Source organism: Stomoxys calcitrans, chromosome 3 (assembly GCF_963082655.1).
Source record: "Stomoxys calcitrans chromosome 3, idStoCalc2.1, whole genome shotgun sequence".
Lineage (NCBI taxonomy): Eukaryota > Metazoa > Arthropoda > Insecta > Diptera > Muscidae > Stomoxys > Stomoxys calcitrans.
In genome coordinates this window covers 90804541-90819333 of record NC_081554.1, presented here as the reverse complement: position 1 = coordinate 90819333, position 14793 = coordinate 90804541, and the positions used below count along the sequence as shown (strand labels likewise).

Genomic DNA, 14793 nt, shown 5'->3' with positions numbered 1-14793 from the left:
TTTTTTGTTTTGTTGTTGTTTTTGTAGTAAGTTCATTTAGATTTTCGTATCAGTGATTTTCTTCAAGTTTTCTGTTTTTTGTTTTTGTTTTCAATATTTCTCATCTAATAAACCTGCATGTTTTGTTACGAATTTATTGATAGTATTTTATGTTAGATTTATTGTTAATCTTTTCTTTTATATATATATATATATTTATATATATATATATATATATAATATGTGTGTGTATAATGCAAAAAATTATTTTTTATTTTTTTACTTTTGTCAAAACTGTTATTTTACTAAATTTTGTTGTCTGGTTTTATTTCATTTTTCTTTTGTTCATTGGGGTGTTCATATTATATAGTTCTGTTTTATTAAAGTCTATATTGTTTTTATTTATTTATAGCGTTTCATTTTTGAGGGAGGAGGATGTTAGTTTTGTTTGTATATATAACTATTATTATTTTGTGTGCTTATTTATTATAAAGTACTAGTTAATTTTAAAGCTTATCAAATAATAGTAGACAAAATGTAAATAAAAATATCTATTTTTTTATTGAAACATTGCCATAAAGCTTTGTTTGTTGTTTAAAAAAAAATGTGTTTTTTTTTTAATTTCGAATTGTTTTTAAATTTTTAAAATTGTCTTCCTAATTTATTCATGACCAAATACTTAACAATACAGAATAATGTGAAGAGGCCACTCCGATTTTACAATATATAAGTTTATGATTTTTTTTATAAACTTCACAATTTGCAGAATAGTCTAATTAAACATCTTATCTTTGATAATTAGGCTCATCCCGAAAGAAAAATTGAAAAACCTCGGGTATATATGTAAACCACCTTTAGTTAAAATCCGGTGAAAAATGCATACCGTATGCCCCATAGCAGCTATATGTAAATATGTTGCGATTTGGACCAAATATTAATAAGTACAAGGTTCAATTGTGTATAACCAAATATTGGTCTTTTTAGTAGCTATATCTAAAAATAAACCGATCTATACCATATACATGTATGTCGAAAAGCCTAACATAAGTCAGTGTGTCAAATTTCAGTGAAATCGGATTATAAATACACCTTTTATGGGGCCAAGACTTTAAATTGACATATCGGTCTATATGGCAGCTATATCTAAATCTGGACCGATTTGGGCCAAGTTGCAGAAAAATGTCGAAGAGCCTAACATAACACACTGTCCCAAATTTCGGCGACATCGGACAATAAATGCGCCTTTTATGGGCCCAAAAGCTTAAATCGAAAGATCGGTCTATATGGCAGCTATATCCAAATCTTTATTGATCTGGGCCAGAATCCAAAAATATATCGAGGGTCTTAAATTATCTCACTGTCCCAAATTTCCGTGACATCGGACAATAAATTCGCCTTTTATGGGGGCAAAACCTAAAATCGAAAGATCGGTCTATATGGTGGCTATATACAAATCTGAACCGATCTGAGCCAAATTGAAGAAGGATGTCGAAGGGCCTAAAACAAATCACTGTCCCAAATTATCGCAAAATCGGACACTAAATGCGCCTTTTATGGAACCAAAACCTTAAATCGAGAGATCGGTCTATATGGCAGCTCTATCCAAATCTGGACCCATCTGGGCCAAAGATGTCGATGGGCCTAACAAACAGAACTCACTGTCCCAAATTTCATCAAAATCGTATAGTAAATGTGGCTTTTATGGGCCTAAGACCCTAAGGCTGCGGATCGGTCTATATGGGGGCTATATCAAGATATAGTCCGATATAGCCCATATTCGAACTTAACCTGCTTATGGACAAAAAAAAAGAATATGTGCAAAGTTTCAGCTCAATATCTCTATTTTGAAAGACTGTAGCGTGATTTCAACAGGCAGACTGACGGACAGACGGACGGACATGTGTAGATCGTCTTTGATTTTTACGCTGATCAAGAATATATATATACTTTATAGGGTCGGAAATTAATATTTCGATGCGTTGCAAACGGAATGACAAAATAAATATATACCCCATCCTTCGGTGGTGGGTATAAAAATAGTAAAAAAAATCTGTCATTTGAGAACGGATAGAGGTAACCCTTTTGAATGGTTAGATAGAAAATGTTAAAAAGATCATTTATAAAATGTCAAGATGGTGTCCCAGGTACCTCAAGTTGGTACATTTCAAAAAATTGTTCAGGATACCAAATATTTACTTGTGTTCCAATCTGCCTGAGGTCCAAAATATATCTTCTGGTTTCGGAGATATTTGACTTTAAATTTTATTTTTTTTTGTGATTTTTTTTAGATTCCATTGCGGAATATTGTCCGGCTATAGACCATTTCATCCAAGGCTTTCTATGCAAAGATTACCACAGCAAAGAAGTTTAAAATTTTGGCCGAGATTGGCTTCGTATTTTACAATTTACGTGTGTCTCGATATTTTTTTTGACGCATAATTTGAATTGATGAAAATACTCACAACGCCTTTGTATATGATCTTGTTACCACCTCAGCTCTAACCTTTGAACTTCAAAGAGTTATATTTGCACCCATTTTTATATGACAGTATTCTTTTTAGTACTTTTATATTGTATCCCACTGTGCGATGTCAACTATTAAGTCACACAGATGTTGACAGGCCATAGTTACTTCCGAAAATACCAATGTTGAATGGGCAAATGCTCTTCTAGCAAGTGCATTCATGAAAAACTGGAAGTTGGAAACTATATAGAGAACATATTCAGTCACTTCAAACGCTCTAGATACAGTAATATTCGACTTTACGCCTGAAACGATAGTCCAGAGAATGATGGAGAACGAAAAGAACGGGATGGCGATGGCTAGATGGATTCAGCTGAGTTGGGTATGCGAAGGTCTGGACGCAGACACAATGAAGATGATATAGATAGTCACAAGATATGGGATCCTCCTTGAAGTAGTGCGAAAGCTGTCCCGAGGTTGAATTAATCTCCCGGTGTGACAAAGGGTGGGAGTTTACTCGGTACAGTTGACAACAGTTCATAGTTAGCTGTTTCAAGATGAGACCCAAATTATGGTGTATCTAGAGTTTGTCTATCGTATATTTGTCGTGGCTAAACGGAAAGAGGTAACTAAAGAACATCCGCGATACGGTTTTCTCGAGACTTGTCGGAATTAAAAGATGACAATAATCACAAATTATTAGAATTTCTAAGGCGACTTGGTGGGATCGGCGACAGGAACTAGAAGGCTAATTCGAAGTTATTCGTTTTTATAACCTGACGACAATTGCAGCCAGCGGTCAATGAAAGTAAGAAAGAAATAACTTCTACGTTTCCTTGAATGACCTATGGGGATATTGATTTCATGGAGCATCTTTACCTAAGTTTTAGCTTAAAAATGTTTTAACAACTTTAAACTTTTTTATTACACTTTAAGATATCGAGGGGGCATTCAACAATGTGCGGACCGACACTCTGATCCAGTCCTTAGACCAGTACCGGGTGGACCCGGTCCTAAGAGACTGGATAAACCATATGCTAAGGAACAGGTGGATATATTGTGTTTCCCATGGCATAAATATAAGGGAGAAAGTGGTACATGGCACGCCACAGGGGGGCATTTTATCGGCACTCCTATGGTTGACCATAATAAATGACCTATTATTGATGCTGACTGAGAGGGGATTTGAATCCGTCTGCTCACACGATGTTATAATACTTGTAAGGGTTAGGATCCGAACGGGCTATGCAGAAGGGCCGAAAGGGTCTTGCATATGACTGGGCTAGACCCAGAGGTCTCAATGTCAACCCAGAGAAGACTGAAATATGCCGTTTCACGAGGAAGACGAAGGTGGGCCAATTTAACGCACCACGTTTGCTCAATATTAGGATTTCGATATCTGACAAGGTCAAATACTTAGGTGTAACCTTGGACAGGAAATTGAATTGGAAGTGTCACATTCTGGAGCGTACTGTGAAGGCTCACAGATGTTGGGCACTATGTAGACGGGCCGTAGGCTCGAAATGGGGCCTGAATCCTAGGATAGTCCACTGGCTCTACAGGAGCGTGATTAGACCAATACTTACTTACGCTTCAGTAGTTTCGTGGTCTGCTATGGAGAAAAAGTGCAACATAAGGACCATACTACAGGTTCAGAGAACATGTTGTCTTGGCATAGGCGGAGCGATGAGGACCATACCCACTAGGGCACTGGAGACAATTGTAGATATCCGACCCATTGAAATACATATTACGTGTTAGGCAGCCACTACGGCTATGAGACCGAAGCGATGGGAGAATGGATTGAGGATGGGAGCAACTCATCGCGGTATAATTGAGGCGACGATAGGAAACCTGGAGGGAAGGGGAGAGGTTTCCGATCGGATAACTGAGATTAACCTTGAAGTCGAGTGCGACGCACTGCTGTCATCGGCACAGTCTTGGATTGACGGAACCCTAGTATTGCAATCTGGAAAATCAGGACAGAGTGGGCCTGGGGGTCTACATTGAAAACCCAGGGACTGTGATCTGTTTTAGACAGCCAGACCATAATACGGTCCTGCAGGCGGAGATCTGGGCGATCTCGGAATGCTTGAGGTGGTGTGGTGCTAACGCGAGGACGTTGAGTGTGAACATCTTTGCGGAGAGTAAAATGGCCATATGGGCAATAACAACCAGGACGGTAAGGTCACGAACAGTCTTGTAGTGGAAGAAGGAGATTAACGCCTTCTCTGAGGATGGCAAAATCCGTATCATTTGGGTGCCGGGCCATAACGGGGTAAGGGGAAATGAAAGGGCAGATGATTTGGCGGTGAAGGCCAAAGAACTGCCGTCAATAAACTTGGTTAACCCGAAGCCTTTCGGGTAGACGCAGTCCGAGTTAAGGGAGTGGACGGCGATTGTGCATGTAACCTTGTGGAACAGCGAAACGGTCGGTAGGACGGCGAAAATCCTATGGGGGGAACCAGATCGTGAGAAGATGAGGGTATTACTGAAAGGAAGCAAGAAGGAGGTCAGTATAGCTATTGGTATCATAACGGGAAACATAGGACTACGAGCTCACTTATGTAAAATCAATGCGGTAAGTGATACCATGTGTGGGGCATGCGGGGAAGATGATGAGACGTTGGAGCATTTCCTTTGTCATTGCCCGGCTTTCGCGTCCAACAGATATTGGCACCTAGGTGGAGACACAATACCAGACATAAACCAATTTAGGGGAGTGGTATTGAAAACAATTAAGGATTTTGTAAGTAGCACGGAATTCCTACCTAAAATTTTCTTTTACGGGTTACTTTATAGTTTTTTAGAGGGCACCACAAGCCGATTACTGGCATAGGTGTATGTCTATAGTGGCATGGGCGGATTAATATCTGCACCCTCTTTTCAACCTTACCTAAAGATTTTTCTACAGAATTGTATCATAAATTTTGATTGGAATATTAGAATTATTCAAACAGACTATTCAAAGCGTGGAACACACAATGTGAGCGCAATTCATATAGCATCAGAAATTCTGAAAATATTTCAATTTAATACTAAATTATTTTTTTTTTATCGGAATGGCTACTATTCACATATGTTTTCTGTGCATTTCATAAAAAAAACAAATAACCCTGGAAATTAATTGTCCAAGGTTCAAGTCTTTTCAAAATTGAAAATTTTTACAAACACAAAACAAATATCTTTAATTATATATAACAATTTTTTAACTCCAAACTAAAATACATAATTTCCTTCGTACGAAAGCTTAGAAATATAAATTAAAAAAGCATTTAACAATTGTAATTTGTTGTAGTCACTTATATACACAATTATTTTTTTTTTTTTTTTGTTAAGCGGCAAATGATATAGGGGTGTGATATTAGCAAAATACCCAAAGATTGCATCCCATTTGGTTTGATCACTTTGAATTCAGTTCACAATAACATGTTCAATATATTGCCACAATTTAGCAAGTAACGGCGATTGGAATTGTAAAAGACTGCTTGCCAGGATAGAATCAGATCAATCAATCTCAAATTCAAATATTCTACAAAAATTTGCAAATCATTTTTTCATAGGAGTGGGTGGGATTTTTCTTGGCGATTTTGTTTTGCGCAGATGTTAATGACATAATGAAACTAGTGAAAAAAATGTATTGCATCCTATGGGTAAATGTTGCTTGGAATCTTTAAAAGAGGCAAAAAAAAAACAAACTAAAACATTTAAAAAACTATGTATAATCCTTCATTAAGGATTTATGGATATATAAATTGCGGCTTGATTTCGATTTTAATATTTTAGGCAAAGGACTTCTATTCAATCAGAGGTACTCCATTTGTTACCCACCAATTTGAATCTATGACATATTGATTGCCGGCCCCATTTAGTAAATATATTCAGTATGGACTTTACAATCTGCAGGTTTGATCGGTCGTTTGTAGTTGTATATTGATTTTGTCATTCCGTTTGCAATTGAACTCCGATCTTATAAATAATTATCAGAGATAGCCTGTCGAAAACTCTGGACATACATTTCCAACGAATAACACAAACATCAAAAAAGTCGTAAATCAAGCCAAAAAAGTAAAAAGGCGTTAGGTTCGGCCGGGCCGAACTTTGGATACCCACCCCATCGGGTATACAATATGTAAACCACCTTTCATCATTATCCGGTGAAAAATGCTTAGTTTATGCCCCCAAAGTAGTTATATCGAAATATAGTCCGATTTGGACCAAATTTGACACGGATATTGAGAGGTCTAATAACTAGTCAATGTTCAATTCCAAATATAGACCGATCTGAACCATATACGACATGGATGTCAAAAAGCCTATCATAAGTCACTGTGTCAACTTTCAGTGAAATGGGATTATAAATGCGCCTTTATGGGGCCAAGATTTCAAATAGAGATATCACTGTCCCAAATTTTGGCTACATCGGACAATAAATGCGCCTTTTATGGGCCCAAAACCTTAAATCGACAGATCGGTCCATATGGCAGCTATATTCAAATCTGGACCGATCTGGGCCAAATAGAAAAAAGCATGTCGAAGGGCCTAACACAAGACACAAGACAACATGTTACGGCCTGATACCACCATCGCAACTGTTGGGTCTTTGGAATCCAATCTAAGCCTACTCCCGGGCTCTAGATCTGTCGCTCCACTGGAAACAGACGCAGATCATCAACCGCAACTATCCTTGAGTGACTTGAATTTTTCTTCTAAAAATAATGACCTATTACGAGTTACAGGAAAATACTTCCAGAGTGAAATAACAAAACGTCCGCTCTACTCAATGGTTCAAATAAAAATCAAGGAGACCAAAGTCTCTGGTGGAAACCGAACCAGCCTCATCTAACTTCGTTAGCAACTGAGCTTCCTCGGAGTTTAGAAATACAGCAAAGCCGAAGCAGGTACCCAATGTGTAACACTTGCGGTCAAACAAACGCCTTTTTAAACCAGCAAGGAAGGGCAAAAGTCGGGCGGTGCCGACTATATAATACCCAACACCTACCCTATAAGTATAATGTGGGACCTATATACAATTCTGAACCAATTTTGATGGACCTCGGCGAGCAAATATGTTCAAACAACTACTGTTGAAAAATTACAACTTTATGGCAAATTACCCAAAATCTGACGAACGTATATATGGAAGCTATATCTAATTCTGAACGGATTCCGAGCAAACTTCTCAGATAATGTGGTAGTCGTCGAGGAAAGTGTTGTGCAAAATGTTGCCAAGATTGGTCAATAAATGTGCTTGCAGTGGCTCTTGGGTTGAAAATCTGGCCATATACATATATGACAGCTATATCTAAATCTGAACTGATTTCTGTGAAATTCGACAGTAATATCGAGAGGCATAAGAAAATCCTTCCTGCAAAATTTCTACAGAATCGGATAAAAAATGTTCACTTTTTTGCAATATTTCTCAAAATCGGACGAACATATATATGAGAGCTATATCTAAATCTAAACAGATTTCGAGCAAACTCCTTAGATAGTGTGACAGTCGTCGAGGAAAGCGTTTTGCAAAATTTTGGCAAGATGGATCAATAAATGCGCTTGCTGTGACTCTAGCAGTTAAAATCGGGCGATATATATACTTGAGAGCTATATCTAAATCTGAACCGATTTCGAGCAAACTCCTCAGATAGTGTGGCAGTCATCGGGGATAGCGTTTTGCAAAATTTTGGCAAGATGGATCAATAAATGCTCTTGCTGTGACTTTAGCAGTTAAAATCGGGCAATATATATACATGAGAGCTATATCTAAATCTGAACCGATTTCCATGAAATTCACCAGTAATATTGAGAGTTACGAGAAAATCCCTCCTGCCGAATTTCGAGAAAACCGGTTAACAAAAGACCGTTTTATTGCAATATTACTGGAAATCGGACGAACATATATATGGGAGCTATATCTAAATCTGAACCGACTTTGACCAAACTCTATGTGTATTGTGGTAATCATCGAGGAAAGCATTGTGCAATATTTTGGCAAGATTGGTCAATAAACGTGCTTGCAGTGGCTCTAGGAGTGAAAATCGGACGAACATATATATGGGGGCTATATCTAAATCCGAACCGATTTTAATGAAATTCACTTGTAATGTTGGGAGTCAAATTTCGAGAGAATCGGATAGCAAATGACCATTTTATAGCATTATTACTGCAAATCGGACGAACATGTATATGGGAGCTATATCCAGATCTGAACCGGTTTTTTCCAATTTCAAAAGGCTTCGTCTCTAGGCCGAAAAACATGCCTGTACCAAATTTGAAGACGATCGGATGAAAACTACGACCTGTAACTTGTACACAAATTAACGTGGACAGACGGACAGACGGACATAGCTAAATCGAATCAGAAAGTGATGCTGAGTCGATCGGTATACTTATCAATGGTGTAGGGTATAAAAATCAAAAATCAAGCCGCAGGAAAACTCTAATATATGAATAGAAGAAAAAAGATTAGACAATATAAAAAAATTGTTATAGTTACATCAGTGATTTTCAAATAAAAAAATTGATTATTTGTTGATATGGCAACATCTTTGAAATGATTCCAAGTAATATCAAAGTTTTTCAAATAAAAAATTGTTTATTGTTTATATAGCGACATCTATGAGATGATCTATAATATGTTCTCTGGTCTGGTTTTAAATGAATTCGAAAATGCCACAACAACAATCAGCCACCCAATTAAAAAAAAAAACATCCCACCATAGCAATTTTTCTTTTTAACCTATAAATTTATAACAAATTCTATAAAATCTAAAAACAAATGTTAAAATGAATTGTAATTAAAAACTATTAAAGAGATTTCATGAAATTAATTATTGTTTGTAAAGAAATATAAAAAATCAGTTGTTGTTTCTATATATATATATATATATATCATTAGGTTTTTGTTATTTGTTTTGTATGCCTTAAATACATTGTGCATTTTGAGTTACATTCTGGTTCTTTGGTAAAATTATTTTTTGTTTTTTTTTTCTCCGTTCCTTACTAACAAAAGAAAAAAAGGATTTTTTTATGATTTAAAAAAATAGTAATTTTCTTTATCAGTTATATACAACAAGTAAATCTTTTCAGTTGTTGTTTGAGATATTCTTTTTATTTTCAAATATAGAGTTGCTGTAATCGAAATATATAGAAAGAGAGAGAGAGAGAGGGTGAGACTAGAAAGGATTTCTTAAAAATACAAGAATAGTTTTTGTTTATGTTGCATAGAGGATTCAAACATAGGTTTTAGTTGCTTGGTTTTTCTGTTGGTTTTAAACTGTTGTTGCAAAGTTTTGTTTTTATCATTTTTTTTGTTTTTTCCATATTTGTCTATTATTAAATTATTAAAGCTGACACTTATTCAGTACACAATTGTTTGCTAAATTTTTTGAGTTTGGTTTTGTGTTCTTTTTTTACGATTTTTACAAATTTGACTTTTAACATGAAAATTGTTAAATTGTCATTAAAAATAAAAAAAATTTTAGTTTATATTTTTTTTTTCATATTTTTACAATTTAAAGTATATGTTCTGCTATTAAGTTATTCTTTAGTTTATTTTCAATATATTTAGCTAAAATTTAAGACACATTAGGCTTCTTAGCGATTTTCTCTTTTTCTCAATATTTTCTCTTTTTCGAATAACGACGAATGGATATTGTTCTTCGAGTTCCAAAAATTAAAAATTTTTTTTGCAGCATTTGTTAATCATAAAATGTACAAAATGTTCTTCTATTCAACAGAAACCGAAATTTGTTTTATTTTTCCTCTAATTTTTTTATATGAGATTTGTTTTTGTGTGTTTTTTTTTGTTTTTTTGTTTCTTTGTTTGTTTTTTATCGTTTGATTGCAACAAGAGAATAATTAGTAGATACGACAACTGAGAGACAAATTATAATGCTGAATTAGTAGTTTTGGCACTTTAAAAATGCTTTAAATTTTTACCAAAATAAACAAAAACAAAAAACTTTCGCTCTCATCTTAAATGTATGAGATGTTTGAGTAATGATTGTTTTCACATGGTTAATAGTTTATGATAACCTTTGGTCTTTCTCCGATGACACACCAGTCTAAGGATCAAGAGAGCAGGAGATGCGGAGCAAGAGAGAGGGAGAGATAATGCTATGCAAGGTTTACATTGCCAGTAAGTTATCGCTTGTTGAAATTACTGTTATATTCTGAATGCAAGTGAGCAACCCTTTTAATTCAACTGTTTCACTTGCTCAATTCATTCCGCGTGCTGTTTTTGTATCTTTTCGTTCAACATATTGACTTTCTCACAAAAAGAAATAAGCGATTCAGTTCGATTAGCGACTAGTTTTTATTGTAATTTACATTTTAATTCCAGAAATCCTGCACAGATTAAAAACTATGTTGAAAGATAACAACTTTGGTCAAAAAAACAACGAGAAAATTTGTTAATTTTCCTGCAACAATCTATTTTGAATCGCAACGACCTAAAGTAAACATTTTTTATTGAAAGGCACTGGCTTTGTATGCCAACATCAAGTAACAACAACAATATTATTCATAAGCAAAACAAAAAAAAAAACGTTACAACTTAGATGCCTCTGCGGAGATATGTACTCATGATCTCTTATTTAATAGCAGCGTTGGCACTATAAAAAAAAGTTTTCCGACCTACCAAATTCCCTACCAGTCGAGTAAAATTTCAAAATAAACACAACTTGATTTTGCAGTTTAACTTTTTTACTTAACAATATATAATTTAATACAAAAGTAAAAAAACTCAATAGAACCTTGTAAGATTTTTTAAAGGACATTGTGTTAGGCCCTTCGACATCCCATCCTTCAATTTGTCTCGAGCGGTTCAGATTTGGATATAGATGCCATATAGAACGATCTCTCGATTTAAAGACATGGCCTCATAAAAGCCACATAGAAGGATAGAAATTCTACGAAGACTCGGCTTCCAGTATCATCAAATTGATGAAGAAGTCTAGTTGCTGTTTTTATTAAGCGCTCACACTTCTAAACCTCAACTGCAACATAAGTGAAATAATATTGTTTGGCAACAAAACTATGTTTATGGAAAATCTGGGTTTATTATACATAAAATCATGGATAAAGTTACATGTAATCGTGAATTTGCAACAATATACGGTACAAAATAATTTTTTGCTCCTTTCTTAAGGTCCAGGAAAGAAGGTATTCTCATATCACCTTTGGTAGAATGGTAGCCTATTTCATGCAGATGAGTTGTCATATCACACATCATATTTCAATATTGGTACTGGAAATCTAATTGGTACAATACTTTGTATCAATTTGGATACCAATTTTACTAATAGTACCCAAATAAGTACTTTATTTATTGTTTTTATTGCCAGTACGAAAATTGTCATATGACTTAGATTTGTCTTGACCAAATCACAAACTAACTCATTGAAATCTAGCTTAGAAGTTTGCTAATGGAAATGGTAAAAATAAGGTACTAATTGTTAGAATGAAGCAGTAAAGTAAATAGAAACAAATGAAAATCGGGTTCCATTACGAAATTAATTGATCCAATTAATTTTTTACTTGAAACTGCTTCAATTACGAAAATGATAATATCAATCACAGTTTTTGAAAATGAGAATTGAACGAATTTTCAATTAAACAATTTGCATATTCAATTTAAAAAATATATTGAAATTTTGTAAACTTTTCAATATTTATTTTTAATTGATCCAATTAAAAAATGATTGAAATTTCCGAAATAACTAATTTGTTTTTTCATTGGGCTTAACCTCAATTTCGATGCAGCATGGTTCACATATGTAGATCTCCTGGAAGACGAATTTGAGGTATATGTTTGGTTCCATTATTACTACTCAAATGTAATGGAAAATATTGTTTCCGAATTATAAAAATAAGAGTAGCACCTAGACTACTAAAATTGCTTTGTCTTCGTTACTTGATTCGTTCGACAATTTAATGAAAAAAGCTATTGGGTTGCCCAAAAAGTAATTGCGTATTTTTTAAAAGAAAGTAAATGCATTTTTAATAAAACTTAGAATGAACTTTAATCAAATATACTTTTTTACACTTTTTTTCTAAAGCAAACTAAAAGTAACAGCTGATAACTGACAGTACAAAGAATGCAATTACCGAGTCACAAGCTGTGAAAAAATTTGTCAACGCCGACTATATGAAAAATCCGCAATTACTTTTTGGACAACCCAATATTTTCTCCTTATAAAATCAACTGTATTTAAAAAAGTTATAAAAAAAGTTAGAAGTTTAGACCCTTATGGTTTTTTTCTTTGTCAATCACATTTATATACAACATTTTTTAAAGTTCAATAAAAAATATTGAATCAAATAGTTTTTTAATAGAAAATGACAAAAATTTCCATCACAATTGTGATTGAAAATAAATGCAGATTCAATTAAAAAAATTAATCAAATAATTTTTTAATTGAAAATTTCCTAAATGTCAATCACGATTTTAATTGAAAAAAATCCGGATTCAATAAAAAAATGATTGATGCAATTAATTTTTTAATTGAAAAATTTTTATTTTTAATTGAAATAATTTTCGTCATAGTTTTTTGTGAATGATTTAATTGTACATTCTATAGTTTGGGTTGCAATTAAAAAATGTGGGTAAATGGGTCAGCCTATTTGTGGTTGAGCAACGTAAACATCTAACATTTTCTCTTCCCCTTCTTAGTGCATCTCCAGACCTCAAGCTCTCGACTATTGGCCACATTTCAGTTTATTTTAGTTTTCTTTTTACATATCTATGTATGTGTGTTTTTGGATACTCTCAACTTAAAGCTCTTCAAAAAAAATATAATTCAATGTTGATCATTGTGAAATATCGCAATTGAATGACATGAAATCTCTTTAATACAAATACGTATTATCACTGCTCAGTATGTCCTCTTCGTCTTCTTCGACGATAACTTTATTGCGTATGGCATTCGTCAGGTCGTCCATGTTCGTAAAGGACGAGGTGGCATAGTCTGTCTTGCCGTCATCATCTTTGTGGCGTCCTCTGAGCATTTGATAATGTTGTTGCTGTTGCTGCTGCTGCTGGTGTTGTTGTTGCTGTTGTTGATGTTGATGCAGTTGCGATTTCATGTGATGTGAGGACGAAGAATTGGCGAGATTGGCCGAATTACAATTGTTGCTGGCGGAGGAGGAGGAATGTACTTGATCGTTGGATGAGTGATGCAGATGGAATATATCCGTCTTTTCCTGCATGGGAAGAAGAGATGATGAGGATGATTGTGGTAGTGATGGTTGTTGCATGATGACATTGCTACCGGGTGTCACATCTGATACAGATGATGCCGTAGGTGGTGGTGGTGGTAGTTGTGACGACGGAGACAATGATGACAGTGTTGGCGGTGGCAGTTGTTGTTGTGATCGTTGTAATGGAAGTGGTGATGGTGGTGATGTCGGTGACAACATGGGATCGATATGGGAGAAACGTGCATGACTTATTTTAGGACGTCTACTACCACTACTACTCATGTTACCACTACTATTACTACTGCTGCCCTGGTCGCAGCCTGTGGAGGAGGTAGTTATTGAGGAGGACAATAATCGTGATTTCGAGGATTGTTGTGATTGTTTTTGTGTCAAATGATGTTCGTGATGCGGATGATGTTGCTGATAATGGCGATCGATATTACTAGAACTATTTGTAGTTTCCTTGTGCTCTCTAACCCTGGACGTTGTGGCACTGCCGGCCATCATCGTCGCGCCTTTACTATCGATCTGATCCCACCCCTATATCCACGATTCCTACATGGCATTCAGCATTCTCCTACTACTCCCACCGCCTCGGTGCGGACTGTATTCATCGCGATCAACGATGGGTGCTCCGCGTCTTGTTGTTGGCGCCGACGGAGGTAGGTCCCTGGGATCAATGATGCGGGCCGAGGCCCCACTTGCGTAACGTCCGCCACGCAATTCATCCCTCTCGTGCATCAAGTCACTGTCATCCATTAGCCGGCTGCCGCGTGACAAATGCCCATGGACACTGCCGCCCACGGCACCCCGATGAGGTGGGTAATCGGCAGCGTAGCTGCGCTCATCCAAAAGCTCCTCATTATTTAAATCGTAGTGCATGAGATCACGTTCACGCGCATGCAGACGCTCACGCTCACGTTCTCGTTCATAACGATCTCGTTCACGTTCCCGCTCCATGCGATCTCGTTCATAGCCGCGATCATGATGCCCACCAGAGGCTGGACGACGATTGTGTGAATAGGAAGTACCTCCTGAAAATTATACAACAAATTATCAGTTAACATTGCATGTAAATGAAATCGCTTTTAGAGTTTGGCAACAGGAACACAAAACTTCGGGGACGGGGTTAATTTGTTCAAAAACAA

The 14793-nt window shown here is 35.6% G+C and overlaps 1 protein-coding gene across 1 annotated transcript in view; it reads right to left on the bottom strand.

Moving 5' to 3' along the window:
• Positions 1-600: 600 nt before the first annotated feature.
• LOC106087771 (voltage-dependent L-type calcium channel subunit beta-2) overlaps positions 601-14793 on the bottom strand; it is a 91701-nt gene continuing 77508 nt past the window's right edge. The window contains 1 exon segment of the mRNA XM_013252926.2: positions 601-14679. Within this exon segment, the coding sequence (XP_013108380.2) occupies positions 13295-14679 (1385 nt within the window). The 3' untranslated portion in view covers positions 601-13294.